This window comes from Papio anubis, chromosome 5, assembly GCF_008728515.1.
Source record: "Papio anubis isolate 15944 chromosome 5, Panubis1.0, whole genome shotgun sequence".
NCBI classification, from domain to species: domain Eukaryota; kingdom Metazoa; phylum Chordata; class Mammalia; order Primates; family Cercopithecidae; genus Papio; species Papio anubis.
In genome coordinates, this window is record NC_044980.1 from 141,740,984 (window position 1) to 141,768,579 (window position 27,596).

A 27,596-nucleotide genomic window follows, 5' to 3' on the forward strand; every position below is an offset into this window, starting at 1 on the left:
TTCTTTCTTCTGCTTAATTGAACCTACTGTGGAAACTTTCTATTGAATTTTTCAGTTTATTCATTATACCTTATAAATATATACAATTGTTATTTATCAATTAAAAATAAATTTTAAAAGGAACAAATGCCATATAAATAGCAACTCCACTTGACTTATAGTGACTTCCTGAATAACTATATTGAGAAAAACCCTGGGGCCTTGTTTGGGCTCATGACTCATGAGGAAGGTATGCAGGAAGAGGGAAAAGGTGAAAATTGAGCATTCCTTGACTAAGTCGAAACCCCTGACTCAGTCTTCTGTCTCACTCTGGACCAGGGAATGCTTCATATATCTCCAAGGCTTGGCCTTTCAGGTTAGCATATAGGAAGGAATTTGTCAGCATGTATCCCTGAAGGGTAAATGTCCACATTTGCTTAGATGTTTAGTGGGCGTTCCAGCCCTCAAAGAGCTGTGCTTGATGCCATAAACAAATTTGTGCCTAGTGTCTGACCTAAGAGAACGTATACTCGGAAGGAGAAATCTGCTCGTACATCACCTTGAAGGGTAGGTACTCCACTCACTTCTTTGACCTCAAACAATTTGTAATATGCAAATAGTCAAAGTGAGCAATGACGCCAAAAAGCATAATGGATTAAAGAGGTACCATTTACAAAGTGTATAAAGCAGGACAGGAAGCAAATCCTAGGGATCAAAGCAATGGAAGATTACTCCCATTATTTTTAATCTGGTTTTCATGGTTCCACCAACCTGGGCAAGTTAATCTGGTTAACTGAGACTCTTCTTGAAAGAACTTTTATTGGTTCTGACCCCACTTGACATCCTCAGAAAATAAACACTGAATAATAATGAGCTACTTTTCTGGAAAAAACAAAAAACTATTCACTCAAAGCACTTAAAATCAAAACACACACAAAAATATATTACTACTCGTTTGAGGGTATCCTGTTATGAAGGTATAATTTAAATATAATAAAATTCATTCTCTTTTAGTTACAGAGTTCTATGAGTTTTGGCAAATGTATTCAGTGCCATCACTACTACAATTAAGATATAGAACAGCTCCATCACTTCAAACAATTTTCTTGTGTCTTTTTTCATCAATTCTTCCTCTGACTCACAGCACAAATCTGTTTGCTGATCCTATAGTTTTTAAAATGCCATATGGATGATATACAGTCTACAGCATTTTAAGTCTGACTTCCTCTAATTAGCGTAATGCATTTGATATAACTCCAAGTTGTTGCATATATTGGGTATTCATTTCTTTTAATTACTGAGTAGTATTCCGTTGTATGAATACACCATAGTTTGTTTATCCATTTCCCGGTTGGAAGACATTGGGTTGTTCCAATTTTTGGCAACTATGAATAAATCCACTCTAAACATTTGTGTACAGGCTTTTGTATACATACGTTTTCATTTCTTTGATATAAATACCTAGGAGTAGGAATTCTGAGTCATTTTGTAAGTGTATGTTTAATTTGTAAGAAACTGCCAAAGCATTTTCCAAAACAGCTGTTTCATTTTGCATTCCCAGCAGCAATAGCCACTTTTATTTTTCAATGTGTAGAATGTCATTTTATATAGATTTGGCACACTATCACATCTCCATTAGGGCTCAAAAGACTTCACGTCTGTGTTGGGAGCAAAGTAACCTATAGATATCACTCGATCATTCTTCTGACATGAGACTTACAGAGCATCATCCCTAGGGTGATTTTTGAAAAACACATAAATGCAGAATCTTGGTGTTTAAAAGGAAATTATAACTCACTAGTTTAACATCTTTAAGTAGGGCCGTTTTGATCCAATTAAAATCAATTATCACTCACTAAGGCCCTGCTTAATAGCCTTATTTTACTGCCCATGTGAAATTGGGTATGTTACATAACTGCCTTAAACCACAGTTTCTTCATCTCTACATGGTTTTTGTAAGAACAAGAGAAAAAAATGTATCTGAAATCAGAAAGCAATTAAACATTGTGCTAATTAGAAAACAGACATTGCTAGTGAGTGTTCTTAAAACCTAATAGCACAAATCATGTGATTGCTAAATGTTAGAACTAAAAGAACCTTAGAGATCTTCCATTAGGTCCCAGCCCTTAATGATAGACTTAGTGAGAAAACAGAGGCCCTGGAAAGCCAGGGTCAGACAAAGTTACTAATGGCAAAGCTAGTTAGAGAATTCAGAACTTCTGACCCTCTGCTCAGGTCTCTCATTATTCTGTACTGCTCCCTTCTAAAGGCTGGTTTAAACAAAAATCAGACATAACCAGCCTTTAAACAATTACACCAGGTCAGTCCTCATTATGATTGACGACCACCCAACTTAAAGTAACCCCACTCACTCCCTATTACATCTCCTTGTCTTACTTTTATCATAGCACTCATTTTTCTGCTGTCTCTCTGACCCTTTGTGAGTTATGATCTGCCGGGGTAGCAACCTCTATCAACCACATTGCTTAGAACACAATCAGTTCTTAATAAATGCTTGTTGAATTATCATTTTAAAAGTGAACTTCAATCAGATTATTCATACTCAACAGGTTTGACTACATGACAGATACCTTTTTTGACAAATTATTAAGCCACTTGTTAGGGTGACTTGTAGGCATCATAATAAGCCAAATCAGAGCATAAGAATTGCTCAGTCAACCAAATGTGAGGAGCCTAAATCCCATTCCCATGCTGTAATCTCCCAGTCCTGTTCTGTCTTGCTCCTCCAAGGGACACGTTGTATAAACAGCATCAAGTGTTAACTTGTTAAAACAGTTACACCCAGAAAATGTTAAGATTATTTAACAATGCAATAATATGAGGTCATATCAAGAATTCCAAGGAGAGGCAGAGTTTTCAAAGACTCCAGTTCAATGCCAGGGAGCTATTGTTTCTAAAATGATTTTTGGAAAACGAAATATTAATTCCCCAGCTAATGTATTTCATGGTAGTTCATTGTGCTTAATTTTCTAATCTGAAATTCTTTATTTTAGATCCATTTCAAAATCATCTTAATTAGTCTCACACTTTAGAAGAAATGTGTAAATCAAATGCTTCTGAATTTAATTTGATTTAAATTATATTTTAACCACTGTAACCCCTCTGTGGGGAGAGGAGAAAAAGCACATTTTTGCCAGTGGTCTTTGTTCTGAACAAAGATTGGTTCTATCTGTCACCATTGGGAATGTTCAGGAATATTCTCACTGGATTGTAAGTGCCGAGAGGACAAGAACTTTATGAGTTTTTTTTCATTGATCTATTGCCAGGCACATAGAAGGAATCTAACAACTATTGATTGAGTACATAAGTAAATTTGAGAAGATAAGATGTTGAAACTCTCCCAGGCCTTATTCAGAAGAGATCAGGCTGAGCTTCCAGCTAACAGTTCTATCCCACAGCAGACCTGTGTGGTCTTTACATCTATAGTCTTGGGCATATTCCATAAGACTTCCACATGTTTGGCTGGGTTTCTCACCTATAGCATTTTCAGAGAGGCTCACTATGTACAAACACTGAAATAACTAAGTGCCAGGAATGACTACAGAAACAAGGGGAAACCTTATAATGAACGTGGTGGAGTGATTCAGTGAAGATCATCAGATTAGGATTGAGAAGAACAAAATTGTGGTCACTCTCCCACCACTTAACAAGTGTGGCAAGCTCACCAAGTCATGTCCTCACTCTAGGCCTCATTCAAAATCCATGTGTGTGTGTGTGTGTGTGTGTTCTGTAGATCGTGAAACTTCTCATCTGAAAATCTCCACTCTGTGGCCCAGAGTAAGTTTACATAGTGAGTGCACCCAAAGGTGAGCCATCTCCACTTTGGCCACTTCTCCAGATGCCCACAAGGAAGTGCTGAGAATACTGTTGCACCTCCTCTGGCCAAGGACAGAGTCACGTCATCTGCCCACTTGGGGACAGAGAAGATGACTTGCCTAATATCTTTCCTGCATATCTTAAGGACAAGGCTGGGTTCTTTTGGCTTCACTGGGTAATAAAAACTCTATGCATGCAGGCTAGAAGTTGAGTGGTGGAAGATTCAAGAGAACAAGATAGATTTTCTGAAAAGTGGGTAACAAAGCATCTTTACTCCTTTTCCCATGGACATGAAAATCATTATCAAAAATCCTACCCCAGATGGGAGTGTTATCCAGTCTTGTAAAGCTGCCTTACTATCTAGTCCCCAAGATAGCCCCAAGTGAACCAGGCTTCCCAGTGCTCATGCCATTGAGTAATCCCCTCCTATACCAGCTCTAGGCTGGCCTTGTGTAACCAATAAAATGTAGCAGATGTGACACTGTGTGACTTCTGAGGCCAGGTCATAGGAAGCTTTGCAGCTCCCGGTTTAATCTCCTGGAATGCCAGCTCTTGGAATGCACTCTCTTGGAACTCAGCCACCATGCTGTAAGAAGGCCAAGCCACATGGAGTGGACATGGCTCATGGCTCCAGTTGATCACAGCCCCAGCTGAGCTCCCAACCAACCGCAAGCATCAATTGCCAGCCCCGTGAGGAAGCCATCTTCGACGCCCAGCCCAGAGGAGCCTTCAATGACTCCAGCTCCAGCCATTACGGGACTGCAACCACAGGAAAGAACCCAAGTGAGAATTGCCTGGGTGAGCCCAGCCAATCCATCAGGTGAACAGATGATAAGCTGTTTTAAGTCAGAAACTTTTGGGGTGGTTTGTTATGTCACTTGTTCCATCTTATGCTTCAAAAACATGATCCCCATAACTTTAATGTTCAAGGGTTATTGTTTTGCTTTCTTCTTTGGATTTGAGATGTCATTTCCAAGCAACCCTTTCTCTCACTCAAAATGTTTCCTTTATCTGGTCTAGTTGTGCCCTACTGAGCCCAAATATGAGTGAAATAAAAAAACAACCACCAACCACACACTCATATAACACACACAACACACACAAAACAATGTCTTGGATTGTGGAAAAATTTGCTATTGTCATTGTTTTTTAACTTATTTTCTTCATATTTCTTTGAGTTCCTGTTGGAGTCACTGAATTCCCTTTCTGAGTCTTTTTTCCAAGATTACAGGCTCAAGTCATGGTTTTAAAAATAGCCATAATATATTAACAACCTATTACATTCCAGTCACCATGCTAACTTCTTCAGACATATTAACTCATTAATTTTACAACAACTTTGCAATATAGGTATTTATTATCCCCATTTTACAATTGAAAGAGCCATGGCTCAGAAACATAAAGTGATTCATTAATGCCACACAGATACTAAGCACTTTGAGACAAGATTTGAACCTAGGTCTACCTTAACCAGCATAAATGTGGCTGAGGAATATCTGAATTCATTCACATCCAGAAATCACATTGTAGTTGTTGAATCCTTTGGCAGGAGCTATACCTGGATCAGAGAGCAAAAGGAGTTCAGCAGAACTGTGTACCTTTGAAAATCACTCTGAAGGAAGGACTTACATGTGAGTTTTGGGGATTGCAAAGCATTGACATTTTCAGACTAACTCTGTATATTGCTACAGATGTTGGTACAATTCTGTATTGTTCGGTTTGCACTGATAATAAGACAGTCTGATAAAAATCTTATGCCATCCTTCCAGAACATGAATACTGGAACCACTCATTCAAGGGGATCTGGAGAGTGACAAAGGATAGAGTGAGTCACAGAGACCCAAGAGCTTCAACAGTCTGGAACTCAGAAGCAGCTGGAATGAACTGGAAGAGAAGAACTACATAGCAACCAGGGCATTTAGGAAATGTCCCTATGAATCAATCCATCTGCACTGGGGAAAAATGAGATACATAATGGAAAAGAATGAGTTCTTGGGGTGTGGGGATACACATGTGTGTGCACATTTGTGTGTATGTGTGTGTGTTTGATGGGGTGGGGGCTGCTTCTTTTCTAGGAGTCATTTGCAAGCAACCTCTCCTCTCACTCAAAACGTAGCTCCCTTAAGCCAGTTTTCCCTGCTTTCTCTCATAGGTGAACCATCCTGGGGAAACTGAGATAGCCCCAAAGTAGATTTCATGATGGTATGCTCTGGGGTGGGGTGGGCTGCTCTGTTTTGTTCTCTGATTTATTCTTGTCTCTGCTTGCACTTGCAGTTCCTTTCTCCTACTAGGACATTGGTCATTTAAAATATATTCATAGTAAGATGACAAACAGTTCCCCTTTAGAAGTACAGATATATGGCTCTCTGAGCCTTAGTTTCCTCATCTGTGTATATTCACACCTCCCATCATAAGCAAGCTGGCCTTTGTCAACACACACACATACCCACACAATGTTGTGCTGCCACGTGGTTCATAGGGGAGGACTTGAGGGGAAGACCAAGTTAACCTAAAGACAACCATGCTGATGAAGCCAAGTCAGGAGTGAAAGGAGATCAGAGCAGCTTGGTGGCGAAGAGCATGGGCCCTTGGATGAGATCAACTGAATGCAAATTCTGCCCCTGCTACTCACAAGCTATTGGACCTCAAACAAATTACTGAATTCTCCAAGACCTCGTTTCCTCACCTATAAAATGGGCATATTAATAATACCACCTTTGAGGTTGTTGTGAACATAGAAAATGAAATCCTGCATTCAAAGAATTTAATCCAATACTTTATATCCCATAAATGCTCAGTAAACATTAGCTGTTATTTATTATAGAATACACAGAATACAAAATATAAGCGCAATTATATATTAAATATTTGCAATAAGCAAGGCCCTGAGTTAAGTATTCTAAGTACATTACCTCTTTTAATTTTCAGAGCAACTTTGTAAGGCAAGTTCTAGGATAACCCATTTGACAGGTGAGAAAACTGAGACCCAGAGAGGTTAAGTCATGTCTCCAAGGTCCCAAAGCTGCCAAATGTCAGAGTCCAGGCTATCTGACTCCAAGCGTTGAGGTCTCAGCCAAGTCCACAAACTTCATTTCCCAAAACCCAGAATTAGATCACTTGTTGAACATCTGTTGACACTTTCCAGGGGACTTTCAAAACCCCAATCCCTCAGAAGCCCCAAAACCTTTAATATCACCCTTTAAAACACCAGGAACATTCACAGCAAAAGACCAATAACTACACATGGGGTAGAAATTAACATATGTAGAGGACTGTTTCTTCTCCATACAAAAGCTTTTACCCATATACCACATTGGGTGTGAGAGTGAATATACTGTAAGAATACTGTACTTCCTGCAGCTGAAACCAGCAGGGCAAAGAAGATGCTTTCAGTAGAGTAATGTGTACCCCTTGCTGTGCTCTGAAGAAGAGGGTCAATTTCTTTGTGGGGAGTAGCAACACAAACCATCCCACCAGCAATAAAATCCACAGTTCCCTTGGCAACAAAGCTAACTTTAGCCATATGGGCTCATCCTGTATTTCCCAGGACCCAGGAGTCTTTGGAAGTTTCTTGAGTGGGCTTCCACCTTAGCTTTTGCTTTCTGTCAGATAATACAGCGGTTATGTCTGAAGGTTTTCCCCCAGGATCTCCAGTTCTTTTAGTGGTGGTAACATCAAGCAGTCTCCAGACATTGCAGCTGGGTGGTTGAAATGCTTACTCTGGGAGGGGTGGCCAGTCAGCTGGGGTCACAAAAGCCTTGTAATTAGAATCTGTGTGACTAATTTCCAGGTAGAATGACAGGCTCTTACAAACTGCTTTTGTAGAAATTATACTCACTGGTGTCCAAGCAGCCCTGAATCACTCTATACTCACAACAGAAACAGCTGGTGTCAGAGAACTCTACAAATATGGCAGATCATCACATGGGACTTTATCCGTGGAGGTGAGCTCCTTTTGCACTGGAAGCTGGTATGTTGATGATGTCATGGTGGCTCAACTTTCTTGGTGTCTAAGGGGAGTGTCAGAGAGCAACCCTAACATGTGTTGGGTGACCGTGGGTAAGGCTTTCCCTTTTCTAGTTCACCTTTCGTATAATAACAGAGACTGAGCTAGAGGGTCTCCAAAGCCCACCAGCTGCCACTTTGTATGACACAAAGTTATCAGAACATGAATTCAATCATGAGGTAATAAGAGGTAACAATTGAACATTTAGCTGTTTCATCCAACAGCCATATGATGTGGTTATCATTAATACTCCCATATTACGGGTGCAGAAATGGAGGCCCAGAGTGGTTAAGTGCCTTGCCCAAGATCATGCACAGAGTGGGGATTTTTACCCAGGTAGCATAATCCCAAGGTTTATGCTCTTAACCATTCACAATATTAATGAAAACACTAAGAAACCAACAATGCATACACAGGGTTCCAGATCCTACTTTTCTAGATGTCTCCATTTTTATCCATAAGCAGTGTGTGTGTCAGTTCTCAGGCATCACCTGGAGGATACATATATAACACCTACCTAAGCCCTAGCATGTCAACCCTGGACAGGTCCTGACAGATTAAAGAGGCTGAGGTTTTTAACTCATCATCCTTGGGCGTGCATTAAAGGGTCCATGAGCCCTTTGAAAGTATGTGTAAATATGGGTGTGCATACATAATTCCAAGAAGAGATTTCATAGGGTTTTTTTGGTTTTTTTTGTTTTGTTTTGTTTTGTTTTTAGATTTTTGAAGGGGTCTATGAACTTTTAGAGCAATCTTTTGACAGTTGGTAAAACTGAGACCTCAGGTGGGAAATGGACTTGTCCCATTACACACAAGGAGTGACAGAACTGGGTTCAGACCCCAGATCACCTGACCCCAATCCCACTGCTCTTTGACTACATCACATGGAGCTAACTCATCCCTGCAACATGCACCAAGAGTCTTCTAGGATTAAACTGCTGGGTATAACGTGCACAGCTCATAGGGTTTGGGAATGGTTTGGAAAATCATCATGCTTCACATATATCATTGACTTTAACCTTGGGCCTCTGTATCTCGTCATTTCTTTGAAGTTTGTATCATTGATAGTTACCCCTGATCTGCCACTCTGCCCATCTTCTGTGAATGAAAACTTAGCCCACAGTGTTTCATTCAGATCTGGTCTAGTGTGCCTTTACCTGGCCTCACTCCTGGCTTCCATAGATGCTTAACGTGATTAGGCATTTGTCCCTCACTGTTTTAGTTGAAATAATCAGTTCAAAATAAAACTGACAACAGCTAACCTACATAAAGAATGTGTTAATGGGTAAACATTCACAGGGGAATAAAATTATCCCAATAAAATTCAAATCAATCAAATATGAACCAGGAAAATTTGACTTAGTAGAAACAAAATTACAATGGAAAATTCACAGTGGCAGAAGCCAAAATTTGACCCAAATAAATTATTGTCAATAAATTACAAGCCATCATTGTAAAATTTCAAATGCAAAAGAATTAATCTCCATAAAATGATTTTGATAAAATAAAAAAGAAGATAGAGAAAGGTAGAAATTGTTTAACCACTCTGTATTGAACATTTATCTTGGAGTAAAAATGATTGAGTAAGCATTAATTAGGAAAATACTTTCTTGAGAAAAGTTCGGCTATTATTGGTGTTTTTAATGTTGTACTTATCAGCATGAGTCAAAACACCCTCAGCAATAAATCACAGAGGTCAAAATATCTGCCAGACTAAACATAGGTTCAAAATGACAGCTCCAATAAAGGGAGGTCACAACTTCCTGTGCCTGTGCTTGGTAAGTGATGGAGGCAATCATTTGCAGATGATGCTCTGACAAGGGACGCAGACTGAGACCATCACTGTCATATGTTCACTTGAACAGCCAAGCGTCTAGCCCAGATTACATTCCTCTAAGCATGCCTTAACCCCACAAGTTCAACGAAGAGGTGTTCATTAACTTCTTCGCCCAAACAAGTACTCTTCTGAAACGTCTGTCAGCACAATAACAATAATAGCCAAACTTATATAACATGGGCCAGGCACTTTACATATATTTACACATTTGATCCACACAACAGTCTCGTGAGATAAGTACTATTATCATCTCCATTTGCCAGTGATGAACATGAAGCACCAAGAGCTTAACAACTTGCCTGAGGTCACACATTTGATAAGCAGTGGAGCTGTTCAGTGGTACCACCATGCATCCCAGACAGGATGTTCAGGTGAACAAGATCTTTCTAGCTTAAGTTCCATAAAATTTATCTAAATTTCAGCTGAGGTTTTATGAAATACTTGCAATATAGATAAGGCTTGGACTGGTGTCCTGACACTGCCACTCTCTATCCACAGGACTTTGGGTAACAATTAATCTCTTAACCTCTTTGAACTCATTTCTTCACATGTTAAGTGAATAATTATACAATACAATTACTTCTTGCAGGTAGGAGAAATTAAGAGAAGTCAATGATATAATAAGAGTAAAACCTTTAGTACAGTGTTTGAGGTATAAGTGCTCAAATCTAAGCTGTGATGGTAAGAATAATAGGTAAGTGTATCAGAGGATTCTGACTTGCCCTGGAGCCCATAGGACTTCTGAAGTCAGGGACCGTCATTATCTTGCTCACTGGATTGTGAGTTTAGCACATAAGAGGTGTTGAATATTGGTTGGTTGGTTGGTTGGTTGATTAGTTGGTTGGGTATGTGGGTGGTTGGGTGGTTAGATGCTTGGTTGGTTGGTTGGTTGGTTGGTTGGTTGGTTGGTTGGCCGGCTGGTTGGTTAATTGGGTGGTTGGATAAATGAATGGATGGATGGATGGATGGATGGATGAATAGATTGATGAATAGATGTATAACCATCTGCCTCCTTTGTCTCAAAGGAGCTAAACTCAGACTTTTCCTCCTAGTGCTTTGCATATATGCATCCAATCTCCCCCAAACAGACTGACAGATACTCAAGGGTAAGGATGAGCTTTTTATCCTGCATCCCACAATACCATGAACTTACAATTTCCCCAAGGAAAGAGACTTGGGATTCTGAAACAATACTCTGGACCACTCAGGCCTCAAAATACCTTAAAGGTACTGCTTATCCCCTGGCTCTTTATTCCATAGAACATTCATCACTGAAGGTATTTCCTGTGGTATTTGGTGCAATACTGATTATATAAGCCAAGGTCCCTGCCCCCTAGATTTTCTATCTCCCTCCTCCTTAAGACAAAGGGAAACATTCAAATGTTCAAAAGAGAAATATTTATCTTGAAGATCCTAAGTTCTGAAAGAGAAAATGTGTAACCAGAATTACATAATTATGTAAAGCACTGACTCTTCAGGTCAGACAAAACTGGTTTTGAATCTCTGCAAACGTCTGAAGTACTTTGAACCTTGATTCCATCACCTGAAAAGGGGAGATAAGGTCACTTTCTTTGGGATAATTTGGAGGATCAAATCCTATATTGTGGGTAAATTACTTACACAATGACCATGACAGCTTCAGTAAAAGACCATGATTATCCCTGGCCAAACTACTATCTGTTTGAAAATTAAGAAAAGACCTACCACATCTATAGCAACTTATTCTAAACAAACAAAAATGATGCTTATTATTCTCAATAAACTTTTGCTGAATACCTGCTATACACGTAAGCCGCCCTATCACCTGATTTCTCAATCACTCATGAGCAATAAGTAGTTATATTATAGTTTTAAAACTTTCTCCCTAAAGGTCAAAACCCAAGCCCAACATTTCATTCCTTTATTTTTTTATTCACCCATTCAACAAATCTTTATTGAGAGCCTGCCATGCATCAGACACTGGGCTGGGCTCTGGATATACAGAGCTGAGTGGCCCAAATGAGATTCCTGCTTTCATGGAACTCCCAATCTAGGTGGTGCACATGGATTATTTAAAAATAAAAATAAAAACTTACTCACATAAAGTATACTTTTAAACTATGATAAGCGCTTTGAAGAAAAAGTACAGGGACAAATGAGCACAAGCAAAAGGGAGATGCTAAAGACATGAGGAAAAAGAAAAAAGAGACAAAATGGCCAGGCGCCATGGCTCACACCTGTTACCCCAGCACTTTGGGAGGCTGAGGTGGGTGGATGATTTGAGCCCAGGAGTTTGAGACTAGCATGGGCAACATGGTGAAAACCCATCTCTATAAAAGCTACCAAAAAACAATTAGCTGGGCGTGGCTGTACATGCCTATAGTCCCAGCTACTCGGGAGGCTGAAGTGGGAGGATCACCTGAGCACCTGAGTCTAGAAGGTCGAGGCTGCAGTGAACCATGGCCACACCACTGCACTCCAGCCTGGGCAGCAGAGCGAGACCCTGCCTAAATGAGAGAGAGAGAGAGACAGAGAGAGACAAAGACAGAGACAGAGACAGAGAGAAACAGACAGATGGACTTTACACAACTTTGAAAGAAAGAAAAGAATGCCACAGGACTTGGAAGAGGATCAGAATATCAGTTTGTATAAGCTCTTAGGCCTTTAAAACAACTGGAAATGAAAATCCTCCAAGTAATCTTTCTGTTTGCTATCCTTTCTCTCCACCCACTACAGCCCCAAAGCTACATGTTCTAGAACAGACAAAAGTTTTTTGTTTTGTTTTGTTTTGTTTTATGAATAAGTAGCTTTTTGGTCACCAGGATTATCATGCAGCTGTTATTTCAGCTTAGCCCGTGGCAACTCCCCTGAGAAGGAAAGCAGACGTAGCCATTGTCACTGCTTGCTGTCTGGTACAATATTCAAAGAATTCAGGGGCATTCCTGTGAATGTCTCTATGAAGTAGATGTCAGATATATCCCCAGATGAACAAACATCAGAAGTTCTCTATGTGCAAGAAAGTTCAATAACAACAAAAAGTCACCTTCACACATATTTGGTCTGGGCAAGGAAGATCAAGTAGTTGAGAATCATACAGATCATGTTTAAATATGGTCCGCTAGATTTGAAAGGTTAAAATAAAACACAGAAGCGAGGTATCTATTTTCAAAATCCTTTTCATAGATAATGTCATAATGTGTGACCCTAAATAAAAATACAGTAAAATGAAAGGTTAGGGAAGTAGATAATTAAGCATTTCTGAATACTGAGTGAATAAAAAAGTGCTACTATCAACATTTATGCATAAGAAATAAAGCATCTCTAATGAACATGGGCTCTTCCCAGGCTATTTGTTTTGTAACACATATTTGGAGGAGAAGGATGTTCCTAACAGCTTTTTCCATGATGTCAAAAGTAGGCTATTCTCTCATGTCCATGATCTTCCTTCTGCTACCACCACCGAGCTATGGGTACTACGATGGGTGAGACCCACGAAACTCCACCTGGCTGCTTCCCTTGCTTCCCTTCCTCAGATGTCCATAGTCTCCTATTATTGGCTCTGGAGTCTCTTGCAAGTTTCCCTCATTCACCTTACTCCCAACCTGGAATCTTCTTCAAAACATAACTTACAGATCTTATAATCTGTTTTGACCAATCACTACTATAGGTCAAAGCTTTCTGTTCCTCCTATTTTCCATTTGGGAAATACAGTCTCTCTTTTTTTCTAGGCTAAGTTACCTGACTGTGGTCAACAATAACACTAGTTTTTTTTTGTTTGTTTGTTTTTTGTTTTTTTAAGACCTCCTGGAAAGTCAGTTCTCTCTGATCCTGTTCTAAAGTAACCAATTTTGATTGATTCAGTTACACCAGAATCACTGTGTTGATTTCAGCCCAGTATTTCAGACTGATGAAACAAGTTTTAACCTAATGCTCCCATTCATGATCATATTAGTGATAGCATTTCTCTCAGAGATGTGTCACCTGACAGAAACACAATATAATATAATGGTTTCATTTTCTAGCTCCAGCATCAGAGAGACATGAGTTCAAATCTCACCTTGATCACCACTAACTGTGGACTTAGTCAAGCCACATCAATTCTCTAAACCTCTGGAGATAAAAATAATAGTAACTACACCAAAATGTTGTTTGATTACATGAGAGTCATGACAAAGGTTTTGCATAGGACTTAATGCATAACACACATTCAACCTCAACTATTATTTATTTTGAGATGTACACATTCTCTGGTCTCAAAAAGAAGTAAGATATCCATCAAATAATACATAGAAAAGAACGAAGGCCAGAGCCCTCCCGCACTTTTTTAGAGACCTCCCTCCAGGTCAGTACTTTTCAAACTACAGGTTAATGAATGAGAAATTCATTTGGTGAGTCATAAATTTGATAGTTTTTAACTAGAATAGAATGCTAATGAATAGAATAGAATAGAATAGAATGAATAGAACAGAAAAATGAATAGAATCGAACAGAACAGAATGTATCAGTGCATTTCTCTATGTTGCTGCATATGCACAAACATATGCACACGAGGATATAACATAAAATGCATTTCTTACTGTGGGCCACAACAACCACCACCTAACAACAAAAAAGGATTTGAAAGCCACTACCCTCGTCTGATTCAGAGCTATTAATATTAAACACATTCTTTACCAATGGTATACTATTTAGGAAGACATCACTGCCCCCTACTGGAACTCTTGGATTTCTCACAGAAAAGGACAGCAATCGATTAGCCTGTCTTTTCATTATCCATGTGACCTCAACCATCCTCTCACCTACCCTGTCTGGAAGCTCACCTCAAAGAGCCTCATCCCTCAAGCTAGTGTGATGCCCTGGACAAGGAGTCAAAGGCAGCACTAGAAGTGGCATCTGGGTTCTCACCTTTAAAATCGTTTTGAAAGCACGGCATCCTTCCCTCTCACCTGCCTCACAGAGTCTCTGCTGGGAAGCCAAGCCAAGCAGCCCCATTGCGCAGTTCTGGCCACGCATGTTATTCTTGATCCTGCACCATGGCAGCTGGGGAGAATCCTCACCCCCTAAGCAGCCACTTGTCTCTGCTTCTCTGGGGAGAAACACCCCTTAGAGGAGGGTGAACGAAGTGCACATTCCCAGAGCCAGCACTTCCAGCAGCCTCCATCCTCAGGTCCCCTGAGTTCTGGAATAATCAGACAGAGTTGGGAGAGAGGGGATACACATCAGGAAATATATGCCGTCCCACTGAAGAGGGAAGACCGCCAAGTGAAAGGCCCAGTAGCAAAGAGCATCCCTAACATACACACCCTCCCACTTACGGTGTGGGAGCCAGGAATAGATGTGCGTACTAATAATCTACTCAGTTCTGCTTCATTGTGACCGCTACCACCAACTGAGCATTCATACCAAGTCATCCATACATCTCATCTCAATTAAAAGTCTGAGCAGAGGAATAACTGAAGCTTAAAGAGGTAAAGTAAATTGCTCAGGTCACTCAGTGATGAAAAGGAGAAGGAGCTTCAGACCCAAGTGTCCCTGAATGTAGGATCAGGGTGCCCGGCCACACCTCTAGGTTTGGCTGCACTTCTCAACGTCAAGGCTTACATGCCCCCAAAGATGAATTTGCTTTAGCCATTTCCTTGTCTATGACATAAATAAGTCTGATATAATTCCGACAGAACTGGGCTCAGGGAAGTTAATTAATTTGCAGTACACACAGCTAGTAAGAAACAGATTCTAACCCAAGTATGCCCAACTCCAAAACACATTCCATTGCCCCCACCTGAGCTGCCACCTGAGTGAGTGCAGAGCCCCATTCCCTTGAATTTCTTCCTTCTTTGCCCCTGTCCACACCTCTCAATGGGAGCAATTAAAAGAGGAAAAGAGACCAAAACTGTCAAGGTCATGAAAAACAAGGAAAGGCAGAAACTGTGATAGACCAAAGATGCATAGGGAAATATGGTAACTAAATCCAATGTGGGATCAGAAGGAGAACATTAGTGGGGAAAACTGGTGATATCTGAATCAAGGCTGGAGTGTTTTGTTGCAATAGCCAAGTCTTAATGTGTTTTCCACCTCCACTGCTGCCCTAATCCAGTCTCATGCTGCTTTCAGAATCATCTTTCCAAAGCACAAATCTGACCATGTTTCTTTCAACTGCTTATAACCCTTCTATACATTCCCTTCAACCTCCAGGTAGAATCCAAACCCTCTTTGCTTCCCTGAATCTGCTCCAGACTCACTGCACTCACTGCTGTTCTCAGAAAACATTACGCCCTGTCCACCCTCTGGACCTTTGCTTGACACATGCACTGTCTGTCAATAGCAACCTGCTGGTCTACAGTTAGAATTAAGTAGGTATCCTTTTCAGAACTCAGTTTGGATGTCACGTCCTCCAGAAAGCCCTTCCTGATGCCCGTAACCCTGTCTGGGTAAAATCCCTTCCCCTCAGTACCCATAACATCCTGTAATTAACTCCAATCACAGTGCTTCTGATACTGAATCATATTACATAATATATCATTTGCCCCTTTCCTGTCACCCAGCTGAATCCCCACTTCCCCGCAGTGTGTGCCCAAACCTGACATTGAATGACACTGACCCTCATCGGAATGAGCTCAGTCCTCCTCCCTGCTTACTCCATTTCTCTGAGTGCCCAAGGAAAAAGTGGTTGGTGCTAGTCTGTCATCTACACTCTCTGCCACTTATTAATCTCTCTGTTTTCAAACAATGCCAGATAAGGCCTAGACTGGGTGCTTGCAATGAGCAACATGACCTAGCTTGAAGTTAATGCATTGTTTTATTTTCATTGTATTTGCCGTTATTTACAGAATTCTGTTTATGGAAAACAATACAAGTTTTTCTTCTATATAGACTAGTCATCCTTTATAAAAATAAGTTAATATGGCCGGGCGTGGTGGCTCACACCTGTAATCTCAGCACTTTAGGAGGCCAAGGTGGGTGGATCATGAGGTCAGGAGATCGAGACCATCCCGGCTAACATGGTGAAACCCCGTCTCTACTAAAAATACAAAAAAAATTAGCCAGGTGTGGTGGCAGGTGCCTGTAGTCCCAGCTACTCTGGAGGCTGAGGCAGGAGAATGGTGTGAACCCAGGAGGCAGAGCTTGCAGTGAGCTGAGGTGCGCCACTGCACTCCAGCCTGGGCAACAGAGTGAGACTCCGTCTCAAAAAAAAAATAAATAAGTTAATATGAGTAAAAGAAGTAAATCAATTTAGAAAATGTTTTGTAAAGGCTCTTTGGTGCATATCATGATAAACACATGCATACATACACACACGTGTACATATATACATACAACTGTGAAGGCACCCCAAAACAGCAGAAATCCTGTCATTTGTACAACTAAGTCCTTGAATCATGAGACCCCTGCCTCAACTACCGCTGTCTTTGCCACTAACTACCAATGTGTCTGGGAGAATGTTACCCTTCTGTTCCTCAGTTTACTCACCTGTAAAAAGAAGAGAATATAATTGGGCTATAAAATTATATTATTTCATCTCTCCAATACTATTTCTCATCCTGTTCATACAGTATAAAAATAGCACTGCTGAAAAACCCAGAGGTGAGGTTCTTTTATCAGAGGACAAATATCTGAGATGTGCAGAGGTTAAGTGACTTGCCCAAGGTTGCACTGCAATCTATGTCAAAATCAAGACCAAAATCCAGGTTCCCTTTAGTGACAGGCTTCCTGATCCCTCATCCTAACACCCTCCATTTCTGCATATTCCCTTCCTCAAATAAAATTCTGCCAAATGAGGTGCATTATATTTACAAAGAGGAAGAAAATGAACACACACACATACATATATATACACATGCACAATATAAAGACATCTTAAAATAATGGAAACGTAAATAAGAAAAGGACAAAAGCAATATTGGATTTCAAAGTGTTAATACTGTTGGACAGGGAACTAGTATACCTGAAAGCTGAGAAAACATGTTACAGGGTTTTCCACAATGTTGCAATGCCCTCCTTGTTCTTTATTTAGATTAGATGTAAGGAGCCAGCAGCCACACAGCCCACATAAGTTTTGAGGGAACAATTAGAATAAAGAGGGTAACTAGATCATCTTTGGCTACGATACACTTTTTTTTTTTTACAATGTTTAAGTAGAGACCAGATCCAATCACCACTTTACTCTCTGCAGATCATGAAAAAAAGGTAGCATCAACATGTTTCCAAAGGGAATAGGTGGCCCACATTTTAAAAATGAAATCTTTAAACACTTTTTAAAAGAGTTTTAGCAAGCGATTTACATATAGAATGTAGTAATTGCAATGATATCACACAATGTTTTTCTTATTTTAAAAAAAATATAGTCTTACCTTTGTCTTTGGAAACATGCTGAACATTTTGATAACTGACCTGGATACAGGTAAATTCATCAGATTTACAGGTAAATCAAAGTGCACAGAATCGGGGAATTTTAGCTAACATCTCCAGTGAAATGTAACATGAATAGATACAATGCTCTTCACATATGTGTATGTGTATGCATATGCAAATGCATATGTATGTTTGCAGCAGTTGAGAAAGATCTGTCCAAATAGAAGTTCAAGTCAGAAGACACAGAAGTTTCAATTAATTATATAGCTCAATGGAAGCCAAGGACAGATGTGGTTGCTGGGGAGAGGAAGAATCAAATTAAGTATAGTAACATCCCTCTGTACTCTTCACCCACCAGCCAATGTCAAAAGCCTGGTGCAGTTATGGGAATCGCTCTTTCAGAGAAACAGAAACAAATCTGGCCAGAGGAGAGTGAGTGGTCAGTGGGAGAAGGGAGGGGATCTGTAACCTGAGTCAGATAGGGAATGGCCAATGGCATGGTTTCCAGGGCTGTGTGAGCCTTCTTCAAATATACGATGTGTAACTGTTCTGGAATGCGTGTGCCCCTGACTGTCTCCCAGGAATGTTGTTGAAAGGACTATGCATGGGAGATTAGACTGGATAGTCTCAACCACAACATCCCTCCCAGCTTGGGGCTTTTACAGCTTGTGGTAGGGGCAAAACCGCATCTATTCTGCATGGTAGTGGATTAGATAATTTTACTAATTAGACAATTAGAAGCTTCTCCTTCCTGGGAATACTCTCTAGAGTAGACAGCCTTTTGACAACCAACCACATCTCTAAGAGAAAATATGTGCCAATACGTAGATAACCTTGATGACTAGAAGATACAATCGTGGCTCAACTCACCACTCCCATCTCACCCTGCCATATAACTAACCATCTGGTCAGTCCAAGAAGCTAGAAATTAAGGGCAGATGGTCTGATAATAAAAGCTAAACTGATGGGCATCAGATGCAGGGAATTATGTCTGGTCTCCTTGTGGTTCACACAAGGAGCAAGGGTGAACCACCTGCATCAGGCTTGCTTGAGTTGCTTGATAAAATGCATGTTCCTGGGATATATCCCAGATCTACTGAATCAGAATTAGAGATAGAAACCAGGAAGTTCATGTTCAACAACCTTACCAGATAATAGGTATGCACACTATCTGAGGGTTCTTACCCTGCAGTGGTGCTTCCCATATTTCAGGGTGCATTAAAACCACCAGGAAAGCTTGCACAAGCCAGGGTTCTGGGATCCAGAGATTCTGATTCAGAGACCATAGGTGGGGCTGCAGATTTTCATTTCAATCTCACAGGTGATGCTGATGCTGCTGGTTAGTGGACCATATTTTCAGTTCGCTATCTTAGAGAATTCCTGATTTCGTTATCAAAGAACTCAGATACTGTGGTAGGTCACTTCTGAAATGATCCCCAGTGATTCCTCACCATTTGGTATTCAAGCTGTTGATAAACACCCCCCTCTTGTGGGAGCTGGACCTAGTGACTCACTTATTATGAATTGAATAGGCAAGACTAAGGAGATGTCACTTCTGTGATTAGGTTATGGAAAGACAGTGACTTCCTTCTCTCCTGCTCACTCTGGTTCTTGCTCCTCTTGTTTGCTCCCTCTAGTGAAGCATGGTGCCAAGTTGTGACTGCCCCGCAGAGAGGCCCACATGGCAAGTGGCTGCAGGAAGCCTCTGGCCAACAGCTAGCAAAAAAACTGACTCCTAACAACAACTCTGTGGGTGAGCTTGGAAGCCCATCCTTCTCCAGTTAAAGTTGAGATAACTGCAGCCCTGGCTGATTGTAGCCTGTGAACCACCCTAAGCCAGAGGGCTCAGCTAAGTCATACTTGGATTCCTGCCCTGCAGAAACCATGAGATTATAAGCATTTCAGGCCACTCAGTGTGCTATGCAGTGATAGGTCATTAATAGAGATGCTTTGCAAAGCAGCTACCCTGAAATCAACAAGATGCCTTGTAGTTGGGTGTGGTGGCACACGCCTGTAGTTCCAGCTACTCAGGAGGTTGACACTGGAGCATCACTTGAGCCCCAGAGTCTGAGGTTGTAGTGAGCCCTGACTGTACCACTGAACTCCAACCTGGGCAACAGAGGAGACACTGTCTCAAAAAAAAAAAAAAAAAAAAAAAAAAATGACATGTCTTGGTATTCTCACCCATCCTTCAAGTCCTCCATCTCATCTGTCCCCATTGTGGATGAGAAAAAATGTGTGTGTAAATGTAACTGGACAATATTTAATCATATATACTATTTATATGTAATTTATGCCATAATTTTCTTAACACTCAATTTCCAAGCCTTGGCTCTTAGAAGGCTTCCCTGGAGCTTGTTATGTGGGAGCACAGCCTTATGGCAGGAGGAAGATAGTGAATCCAAGTCGGGTTTCGTGCTATCCATCTGGCCATTCTTAGGCTGTGTCTTTTGAGCTAAGAGCCTGGTGAATTCTCTCCTGCCCATCCCTGTGAGCATGAGGAGTGATACACACTTTGGTTCTGAAGAAAGAAATGGAAAAAACTACAGGTTCCTCTGCTGGCAAGCGGAAGGGGTCTTTCCCTGAGAAAATTGGCGAAGAGCACAAATTCCAATCGGCTTGGCTTTGCACCAGTGCAGTGACTGATTTCCTCACTGGGGGAGGAAGGAAGGTTCCTGGAGGGCAAGATTCCTCATCTTCTCCAGAATTATGTATGGAGAAAGTGCTTTTCAGAGGCTGTTTGTGTGGAAGGCAACAGTCAACTGGTAAAGACTCCAGATGCAAAGCTTGGAACCAGGAATTCTCATCGCTGCACCAGCAAATCTTTCTGTGACCTGCAATGAGCCTTCCAGACTTCATTCTTCTCATTGTAAAATGAGGGGGCTGGGCCAGGTAATGACTCGGACCCTCCCAATGCATATTTAAGAGCCTAGGGCAGTGGGGTCAGAGTCTGGCCATGCCAAATGTCCAGAGACAGGACAGCTTTTCTCAGAGAGCCAGGCCACCGCCACTCAGCCACCGTGCCCTCTCTGAGGAGCACCCAGAGGGGCTGCTGTGCCACAGGGGGCTCTGGCAGATGTTGTCCAGCCTGCTCCTAATGGTGTCCTGAAGCTCGTCGTCACCCAGCAGGACCGCTGCTGCCAGGGCCAGCAGGAAGTACTCAGTGGCATCATGGGCATCCTAACCCCATGATGTGGGGCAAAGACAAGACAGCATTAGCAAACACTTCCAGGACAAGCTAGGAGGCTGTGCTGGCCCCTCTAGCTTTTTTTTTTGCCCAACATCCCATCCCCATCTCCTGAGTCCTTAGGGGAGCTCCTCTCTCCCTCCACTGTGGTCCTTGGAGCATTGCTAATCACAGTGCCCTGCACTCCAGGCACAGAGGTGGTCCCTTGCTGAGGCTCAGCCAATCATGAAACATCATTGCCCTGGGCACGGTGCTTCAGGGATGTGTACATGACCCAAACTTGGCCTATATCTGCCACTCCCTGGGACTTTCCACTGTGTCTCAATAAGGAAAAAGGTCCCTCTGAAGTGGCAGGTTCAGAGGTGGACTTAAACTGCCAGTAGCTAGAAGGGGAAAAGGCCAAAAAAGGAAGCAAAGTAGAAACATACAGAGTCAAGAAATACAATGAGAGGTGGGGAAATCCCTGATGACAATTGAGAAACAGGATCCAGAGCTATCTGCAGTTAAATTTGTAGCTCAGCTTTCACATTCTTTGGGCCAGTAAGTTGCCTTTTTTGCTTAAGGAAGTTTGAATTGAGTTTTTCCCTTTACAATCTATAGAGTTCTTGGTTGACATGATCAGATCACACACTTTGTCCCTGGACCACTTCGTGGGAGCTGTGGGGCAGAGGCAAGATGGCTCTTCACCATCTTGAGGGTCCTTCACTAGCCCCTGGACCTCCCTACTTGGTAAAGATGAGAAACAGATGCTTCTTTGGGTGAGACTCAAAAGGCTGCCTGGTTTCCATTAACCCTCATAAATCAGTAATTAATTCATGCCAGAAGCAAAGCCTGGCAAATAAGAAACGGACAGCAGAGCTGCCCTGAGGGTTCCCTGGGGGCCAAACACAGGACTGACTCAGAAACCACTATATTAAGAGATTAAGGGTCGTGCTTCAGGAGACAGGGACCTCTGGTAAAAGGAAGCCAAATCTAGGGACATAGTTTGAGGGTCAGGGTTGTAACAGAGACTTGCAACCAACACAACTCTAGAAGACACCAAAAATATAAGAAGTTCTGGGACGGGCATGATGGCCTACTACAACTGTAATCCCACCATTTTGGGAGGCCGAGGCTGGCGGATTGCTTGAGTCCAGCAGTTTGAGACCGGCCTAGGCAACATGACGAAACCCCATCTCTACAAAAAATACAAAAATTAGCCAGGTGTGGTTGCATGCACCTGTGGTCCCAGCTTCTAAGGAGGCTGAAGTAGAAGGATTGCTTGAGCCCCAGATGCAGAGGCTGTAGTGAGCCAAGACTGAGCCATGCTACTCCAGCCTGGGCTACACAGCAAGACCCTGTCTCAAAAAAATAAAGCAAGCAAAAAAAGAAGTTCTAGATTCAGCAAGCAAGAGAAGCAGGGCTAAAGCCCTCTTAAGATCTAAGTATACTTACTTTAAAGGCCCCATACCTCATTATCTCGAACATGTTAATATGCACCCACATTTCTCATAAAATGTTCTTTTATATTACTTTATAAGAAATGAGTTGCAGTTGACTAGTTGGTGTGTAACATTTTATGGACATGCTCTTAAGTATTCATTTTAATCTTCATTTTAGACCTTAGAGTTGTTTTGGCGTCTTGTATATTTCCATAGGCCCTTGAGAGACTCACAGGCAACGTGCCTAGAGTATCTGACAGATAAAGCAGCCACAGACATGGTGGCAAGGCAAGGAGAAAGAGGAACCATGGTCTATTCCTCAGCGAAGATGGGAGCACCTTTGAGGTCTTCAGCTGGGCTAACTGGAAAGAGCCTCCATGTCCCCTGTAGAGCCACTCCTCACCCAATGAAACAAGACTCCTCATCTTGGCACTCTGGTTTTCTCAGCTCCACCCCAAAGGCTCCTCATTGTCTTTGGGTCAGGAAGGAGAATGGTTGGGTAGTGGCTCTCAGGAAATCTTGGAAGTCTGGCTCTTACCTTCAGCTGGCAGAAGGTGAGTCGGCCCAGGCGATAATACACCTTGGCATAGTACAGGGCTTCCTTGGGACTCTGCAGCCAGGGTGGACAGAGGGACAGGGTCTTCAGGTAGCAGTCCTCAGCCATCTCATACATGTGCAGGGAGTAGTACACTGTAGCCAGGCGGTGAAAGGCCACCAGCTCCTGCCTCCGATCTCCTAAGAATTGGAAGACTGAGAGAGATACCCTGCAGCCAACACTTTGCATCATTTGTTCACTCATTCATTCCATAAAACTTTTTGAAGGTCTACTAGATGTCAGGGACTGTGCTGGGGCATAGGGAATAAGACAGAAGAGGTGCCTGTACTCATAAAGCTTATTGTCTCACATGACAGACATTCCTTAAATAATCCCACAAACAAAAGTAACATTACACGTGTCATAAATGCTACAAAAGAAAATGCAGGGCTCTATGAGAGTGACTTAGTAGAGGATGGGTGCCGGTCAAGGTTTCCTGGGGTGATTCCGGAAGAAAATTGTCTCCTTATTGCAGATGCTACTGTAATGCAGGATTCTGGGAAAGAATTCTTCTTAAACCCTTTTACTGGGACATGGTGACAAGTCTAGCTTGATGGCGTAGCTAAGAATTGCAATGAATAGCTGTGTGTAATAAATGTCTTCCTCACACACAAGTCTCTCTCTTCAGAGAGCTCTCTTGGGTACCACCATGCAGCAGTCTCTGCTTGGCCCCATTACCCACTGTCAGTCTCAGATAAGCTATAAACACCTGTTCACCCTTAAACCGTGCTTTAGAATGTTGGTTTCTAATGGGTCTATTACTTGTTGTTTGGTGGATTTGTTTTAATACAGAACGAACTTTTACAGGAAACAAAGGCTTACAATCATGTCTTTGGAATATTTGCAAGGTGACTGTTGGATACCATCTAAAAACATCACTTTAAAGCTTCAAAGAGCCAAAAGCCAAAATTAAAAGAGAAAATCTTAGAGAGAGAAAATTCTCTGGTATGGAAAAGTCAACCACGGGGGAAGTACCTATAGAAAGGATGCATGCAGCCTCCGTTCAGCTCCCGACCAGTGAGAGATAAAAAGTGCTCAGAGGAGCTGCCTGGGGCCTCCAAGGCCTTTCCTGAGATTAGCACACAGTCACTCAGATGAGACCTTATGCAATAAGGAAAAAGGTAGGGAAAAGACAGAAGGAGCTCTCAAGAGTGCAATTAGACACAATAAAGTCCAGTATCATCCACATCCGATGCCCTGGAAAATGCCCAGAAGTCCCTCCTGGAATCATCACAGAATATTCCATTTACCCTTATATCTAATCAAGGCTTCTCTAATCAAACCTGCTTTTCTTCAAACACCAACATTCAAGATGAGGGGTTTTTTAATCTTTTTATTCTGCCATTTATCTGTTCTGATGAATTTTTTTCTTTTGAGACAGAGTCTTGCTCTGTTGCCCAGACTGGCATGCAGAGGCGCACTCTTGGCTCACTGCAAGCTCCACCTCCCAGATTCACGCCATTCTCCTGCTTCAGCCTCCAGAGTAGCTGGGACTACAGGTGCCAGCCACCACGCCAAGCACGAGCCTGTATTTTTAGTGAGACGGGTTTCACCATGCCAGCTGTGATGGTCTCCATCTTCGACCTCATGATCCGCCCACCGGCCTCCCAAAGTGCTGAGATTACAGGCGTGAGCCACCGCACCCGGCCTCTGACAACTTTTATTGTTTTCCACTAGCTTTTGACATAAACACAAGATATTCAGCTATGTTCTGAGTTAGGGTAATGGGAACCTGACCTTCATTTACATTTTAGCTTCATGGAAAAATGCACTTTTGACTAAAAATCAACTAATTTAAAATTTAGGGCACAGTCCTTTTGCAATGGGAACATAGCCTACACAGAGAATAAAATACCATTTACTTTACACTTGGGGAACAGCAGCAACTGTAATATAATAATTAGTGTGGCACAGGCAACACTTACCAAGGACTTACCATGTACCCAGCATTGTGCTGTGGCCGTTACATGAATAATCACTGGTCTTCACAACAACGACCATGAGGCGGGCACTATTTTTAATCCTGATTTGGTGATGACAAGCTTGAGGCTTACAGAAGTTAGGCAGCTTGCTTAACTAAGGTATCCCTGACAGTTGGCCCTGGGATTTGAACCCACACAGTCTGACTCCAAAGCCTGTGCTGTTATTGCTTTGCTGTCTATCCTTGACCAGTCACCTCTCTCATTCAACACACCCGACAGTGAAGACCACCAACCTGTGACTGTGCTGAGCCTGGCGGCCAGGGTGGCAAATTCCAAAGCCTTCTCATAGCCTTCGAGGCTGATCTGCAGCTCTGTCAGCTTGTTGAAAATCCGGAGCTCAGTTCTCACCGCCTTCAACCTCCTTGCTAAAGGAACAGCTCCAGCCTAAGAACAGAGGCCCAAGGAACCTTAGTCTAGCTAGGAATCATCAGTGCATACCATAGCTAGGAGGCTTATCTTCTACAGGCAGGGGTTGGGGGATGGCAGTGGACTAAAACAAACGGGGGTCAGCCATGTTTCCTTGTGTGCCTTTACTCAACTCTCTCCTGGACCTTGCTCACGATGTTTTGCCCAGATCTTAAAGAAGTAGAGGGCATTGGGCCTCCTAAAATTGGGGAAACCTGGAGCAGAAAAGGGAAGTGGCTTTTCCCAAGGTCATGTGGAAAGTCGTTCCCTTCTCAGCTGTGTGCTCTCAGCTGTGCATCCCTGTGGATAGCATCCATGGCGCTATCTATGAAGTACACATGAGTACACACAGTGTGGGAATATCTCAAAAAGTGGTCATTTCTATGTTTTTATTATGATAGAATTTCAGGCAAATCCCTTCATCTTTCTGAACCTTAGTTTTCTCATCTACAAAATGCATATGAAAATAAGCCCCTCAATAGTCAGAGATGCGTTCCCTGTTCTTCTCCACCCAGCTCAGTGCCTGGCACAGACTGGGTGTTTGCTAACATTTGATGACTGAATAAACAACTGAACAAATAAATAAATGAATATCTGAATGAATAAAATTTTAGGATCAAATTAGATAATGAGAATTCCTAAACTTCAGTCAGTGATGAAAAACAATCACAATCTTTGACATATCCGCTTAATATCTGGACATTCATTTAATTTGTGTTATTCTTAACATCAACTCTTTTTCTTGCCTCATGTGTTGCAATACTATCTGAAATCATAGGTTTAATGAGCTCACATTATGTTTTTAATTTAAAAAGATATATATATATATTTTTTGAGATGGAGTTTCGCCCTTGTTGCCCAGGCTGGAGTGCAATGGTGCTATCTCAGCTCACTGCAACCTACGCCTCCCAGGTTCAAGTGATTCTCCTACCTCAGCCTCTCAAGTAGCTGGGATTACAGGCAGGTGCCACCATGCCCAGCTAATTTTTGTATTTTTAGTAGAGACAGGGTTTCACTATGTTGGTCAGGCTGGTCTCGAACTCCTGACCTCAGGTGATCCGCCCACCTCGGCCTCCCAAAGTGCTGGGATTACAGGCGTGAGCCACTGCGCCCGGCCTAAAATATATATTTTAATACATGCTTATTAAAAATATGATCAAACAAAAGCACTCATCTACATAACCCTTTAAATAATCTCCCACCGCACTCCCAGTAGTAAGTGGGAAACACTGGTAAACTCGAAAGTGTGCTGCAAACTGTAAAGTACCATGCACCCAAGAGTTCGAGATGGTCTTGAACTCCTGGACTCAATTATTTTGATGTATTATCCCAGGAAGGATAACTTATCAAGCCTGAGAATGACTAAGTTTATCAGAACCTTCCCTGAGCTCCCGCTAGATTGAAGAGAGGGTGAGTAGGTGGGCACTGGACAAGAAAGAGAAAAATGAAATACAAGCAAGAGAGGAGAAGAGGGACCCAGGTCGAAGTCCAGCCTGACCCTGCCCATGCCTGTGCCAGGACTTGTCTCAGCAAACTGCACAGCTTGGACTTACTCTGTAGTACTCTACTGCATGATGCCTGTGGCGGGTCCCATTGAAGAACACATCACCTGCTTCTTCATAAAGTTTCAGAGCCAGCAAAGGCTCCTCTGACTTCAGGGCTGTCTGGATGGCTGCCTAGTGGGGACAGAGACAGCTGTTAAAGGCAGAGAGGAGGGCTTCCAGACCTCCACAGGACTGGCAGAGCTAAGATGCAGACCACCTAAATCAATTAATCCTCTGCTAAAGTCCCCCAAATCCTAAATTGGTCTTCACACTCATAAGGCTGGTAAGAGGACTTTAGAGATTCTCCAGTCTGGCATTTCCCCATCCTGGTATGAGAGATTGCTTTTGGTGGTGCTAGATTATTTTTAATGGTATATAGAAAAACATTTTGTTTTACTAGTTAAGTATTTATTTTAATGTGTTTTAGAAAAAAAGAAAAACTAATAGTACATCCAACCTGCAACTTTAGATAGTA

At 42.0% G+C, this 27,596-nt stretch overlaps 1 protein-coding gene across 1 annotated transcript in view; it reads right to left on the bottom strand.

Moving 5' to 3' along the window:
• Positions 1–17,620: 17,620 nt before the first annotated feature.
• Positions 17,621–27,596, bottom strand: part of SH3TC2 (SH3 domain and tetratricopeptide repeats 2) — a 61,640-nt gene continuing 51,664 nt past the window's right edge. The window contains exons 14-17 of the mRNA XM_003900335.3: positions 27,131–27,253; positions 25,406–25,556; positions 23,134–23,330; positions 17,621–21,167 (exon numbers count right to left, since the gene is read on the bottom strand). Coding sequence (XP_003900384.1) covers positions 20,976–21,167; positions 23,134–23,330; positions 25,406–25,556; positions 27,131–27,253 — 663 coding nt within the window. The 3' untranslated portion in view covers positions 17,621–20,975. The remainder of the gene's footprint in view (positions 21,168–23,133; positions 23,331–25,405; positions 25,557–27,130; positions 27,254–27,596) is intronic.